The sequence below is a fragment of the Cajanus cajan genome, chromosome 5 (assembly GCF_000230855.2).
Source record: "Cajanus cajan strain Asha chromosome 5, NIPB_CcT2T_4, whole genome shotgun sequence".
Lineage (NCBI taxonomy): Eukaryota > Viridiplantae > Streptophyta > Magnoliopsida > Fabales > Fabaceae > Cajanus > Cajanus cajan.
Window position 1 is genome coordinate 57378060 of NC_138521.1, and position 4120 is coordinate 57382179.

Here is a 4120-nt window from a genome sequence, read left to right on the forward strand (position 1 = left end):
TGATGAACCACTTCCACCGACCTCAGAGTGATAAGACGAAAATGAAGGGAAATTCATGCTTTGCATGTAATTATATGCACTTTGTGGCGTGTGTACGTCGACGCCGAAAAGATTGCTCATGAAGTCCCCTGTTGGAGTTGTTGTTGATGGTGGTGTGTACATGAATTGTTCATGGTGTGTATGAAATGATGGATAAGATATTGAGGATGTTGCATAGTATAAGGTGGGTGATTATCTCCAGCCATTGGGAATGTTGTTGCAGTTGTTGTTGGGAGTTGCGTACTAGAAGTGGATGCATGAGATGAAGAATACTGGCTACAAAGAAATAATTTAGAATTAGCACGAAACCATTGTAAATACTCTGGAGTGTGTTGGAGAGGCCCCTGAAGTGGTTCCCCAAAAATAACATGTTTGCGTCTGTCTTTCCAAATGGAAATCCAGTCTGCATGTTGTTGAGCCCAGTTGGTGTCGTTATGTCCTCTCATGTCTATGTCGTGCATTTTATCAAGATTATGAGCTTCGTTGGGGATTGGTTGCCATAAGCCAAATTGCAATTGGACTCTATCTCTTTGATGCCAGACTACAACTGCAAATGAAGTTAAAGTCGTACAAGCAGTCCATATTCTTGAATCCTTATAAGCACGTGGTGGCAATGAGGACTGAAACTCCCTATATGGCATCCATAGAAACTGTAAAAGAAAAAGGTTAACTATTTTACTTGTTCGGTGTTAAAGAGAGTATGTTTGAGAGAAGTTTACATTGTATTACCTCGTTATGGTTCATGTTGTCATATCTCAATCTGTAGCCAAGTAAGTCTCCATGGGGCGTCCCTGAAAATCTTAGCCCTCTTCATGACCACCTAAAACATTTGTACAATTATAAAATTTTAGGTTAAATATTTTACTTGTTTGATGTATTAAAGTGGTATAAAAATTAAGCCATACCTCGATGCTAGCGGAAATGTAATATCCCGTTGGACTCTTGGTTGGATGAAGGGCATTCTATACCAAGCCCAAGACTGTAGAAGCAAAGAACATCCACCCATTTTCTTTGAGGATGGATAGATTGCCCTACACAATTCTCTATAAAAATGTGCCAAACAAGCAGAACCCCAACTATATCGTCCTACACGTTCCAAGTCAGCCAATAATGGTAAATACATTAAGTGAATTCTATTACCTGACTTGTCTGGCATAATGAAACCACCGATCAACCCTAAGATATATGCTCGACAATGTTGAAGCAATTGTTGTTGAGTGGGTTCATCTGGTAGTGCAATTGTATGGTCTCTTAACCATTTGAGTTTTATGGTTGAGCCAACTAGAGCTTCCCCTTTTGGAGGTACGAAACCTAACAACTCGTAACATAATTCATCCCAGTCAAACAAAGTTGGTCCTGTTACTGGTTTGCCGTCAATCCTTAAACCCAATTGTAGTGCCACATCTTCCAAAGTCACTGTGCACTCACCAACTGGGAAGTGAAAAGTATGTGTCTCAGGTCTCCACCTCTCCACCAAAGACGTTATCAAACAATCATCGATTTTAAAATGTCTTATTTTCGCAACCTCGGCAAAGCCAGCAACCTCCAACAAATTCTCGATTCTCAATCGATTCTCAATTCTACTGAACTATATGCAGATCTCACACCAATTATTTCTGAAGAAGAAAACCAACCTTCTACCTATGAAAACCAACCTTCTATCTATCAAAACCAACCTTCTTCTTCCTATCAAAACCAACCTTCTTCCTATCACAACCAACCTTCTTCGTATGAAAACCAACCTTCTTTCTATGAAACCCAACCTTCTTCATATCACAATCCAACCTTTTTATCATCAAAACCAACCATCATTAGACGATTTTCATACACATGGATCATTTACCAACCTCCTTACATCTGGAGTCCAACAAGAAGAACAACAGGAAGGAGTCCCTGAAGTTGGAGTTCCTGAAGAAGAAGTTGGTCCTTTCAGTGAGGGGGAAGATGATGCAAGACTCCAACAAGACGATGAACAAGATGAACAAGATCGTGTTGTACAACAATCTCAGCACGTAAGCACATTCAGTTTTCCTTCACACATGCATAATGTTGATTTGCAAACAGATTTCACCGACCCAGAGTATAGACATACACTTGACCATGTTGATGTCGAGTACTCTCCTGACAGCCTATTTGAAGGCATGACTTTCAACACAAAGGAGGAAGTCCAACATGTTTTAAATACATACCATATAAATAAAGGTTTGTATTACAGGGTCGAGAAATCGTCACCAATATTAATTGTTGCACGCTGTGTTAACAGTACATGTGATTGGAGGTGCAGAGCGACTTTTATTACTAAAAGCCAAAAATGGGAGCTTCGTAAGCTATCAGGTGAGCATTCTTGTTCATCACCTATTATTACACAAGATCATGTTAACCTTGGCTATGTATATATTAGCAAAAGTATTCTTCCTTTGATGGAGAGTGATCCATCCATTTCTATTCCAACAATAATAGCACACATCAAAAGTGCTGAAGGGTACACGATCTCATACCGCAAAGCTTGGATGGCAAAGCAAAAGGCAATTGAAGACTTACATGGTAATTGGGAACAATCTTACTATGATTTACCCAAGTTGCTTAGTTCCATGAGTGGATTTCTTAATGGATTTGTTGTTGAGAAGCAAACAAGGCCACTATACAACCAACAAGGTGAGATGGTTCATCATTATGTTCAATTCCATAGAGTATTTTGGACATTTAAATCTTGTATCGATGGGTTCAAATACTGCAAACCCATTGTTCAAGTTGATGGCACATTCTTGTATGGCAAATACAAAGGAACTCTCCTTGTGGTCGTGGCTCAAGACGGTAACAACAAAATCTTTCCAATTGCCTTTGCAATTGTTGAGGGTGAAACAGCAGAGGCATGGTTTTTCTTTCTACATTATCTCAAAAGACATGTTTTCCCTCAAGATGGCCTTTGCTTAATTTCGGACAGGCACGAGTCTATCAAAAATGCCTACGCTAGACAAGGTAGTGGTTGGACACCCGAGAATTCAGTGCATGTATTTTGTATTCGCCATATAGCTCAAAACTTCATGAGGCATTTCAAGAATACAGAACGAAAAAAATTAATCATCAATATGGGTATATAGTTAGCATCATTAATTACTTTAATTTGTTTCACCATATTTCAACATTACTAAATTGTTCATTTTTTCTTAATCTGATTTCACAGCTTATGGGATGACTGAGCCAAGATTCAATTACTACTACAACACGCTAAGGAGCGAACCAGAAACCGAAGGTATAATTGAATGGCTCAACACCATACCCAAAGAACAATGGACTCTTGCATGGGACGGTGGCCGACAATGGGGACACATGACTACCAACTTGGCTGAGGCAATTAACTCCATTCTTAAAAAAACAAGAAATTTGTCAATTTCTGCAATCATCATGTCGACTTATAAGAGATGTAATGCCTTATTCATCCAAAAGGGGAAGGAAGTCGATGCTAAACTTAGGGCTGGCCAAGTTTATAATGAAATAATGAATAGGGCCATGAGAGATGCAGAATCAAAGGCTAATAGTCATCATGTGTAACACCCCAGCAACCCGCATGTGGATATTGTCCGCTTTGGCCGCAGCCCTCACGGTTTTGCTTCTGGCAATGGCACGCATGCCACCCCAAAACGCGTCCACACAAGGAAGGTATCCACACCCATATATATGGCATGCTTCGTTCTCCTTCCTAACCGATGTGGGACTTCACAATCCACCCCCCTCAAGGGAGTCCAGCGCCCTCGCTGGCACACCGGCCCGGGTCCCGGCTCTGATACCAAATGTAACAGCCCAGCAACCCGTATGTGGATATTGTCCGCTTTGGCCGCAGCCCTCACGGTTTTGCTTCTGGCAATGACACGCATGCCACCCCCAAAACGCGTCCACACAAGGAAGGTATCCACACCCATATATATGGCATGCTTCGTTCTCCTTCCTAACCGATGTGGGACTTCACATCATGTCCTCGAATTTGATCGTCACAGTACACGTTTTTTGGTGCAAGAGACCATTAACCCAAGGGAAACACGACCTACTGGAACTTTCACGATTAGACTACATGACAACTGGT

The 4120-nt window shown here is 41.0% G+C and overlaps 1 protein-coding gene across 1 annotated transcript; it reads left to right on the plus strand.

Moving 5' to 3' along the window:
* The first annotated feature begins 1869 nt into the window (after positions 1-1869).
* LOC145958109 (uncharacterized) lies at positions 1870-3591 on the plus strand. Its single transcript, XM_083074580.1, has 3 exons — positions 1870-2051; positions 2255-3132; positions 3224-3591. The coding sequence occupies exons 1-3, from the start codon at positions 1870-1872 to the stop codon at positions 3589-3591; spliced, it is 1428 nt and encodes a 475-aa protein (XP_082930706.1).
* The last annotated feature ends 529 nt before the right edge of the window (positions 3592-4120 follow it).

Coding starts and splice junctions, on each gene's coding strand:
- LOC145958109 (XM_083074580.1), top strand. CDS start 1,870: ATGGATCATTTACCAACCTCCTTACATCTGGAGTCCAACAAGAAGAAC. Junction 2,052..2,254: donor TTGTACAACAATCTCAGCAC/GTAAGCACATTC, acceptor TTTGTATTACAG/GGTCGAGAAATCGTCACCAA. Junction 3,133..3,223: donor AAAATTAATCATCAATATGG/GTATATAGTTAG, acceptor CTGATTTCACAG/CTTATGGGATGACTGAGCCA.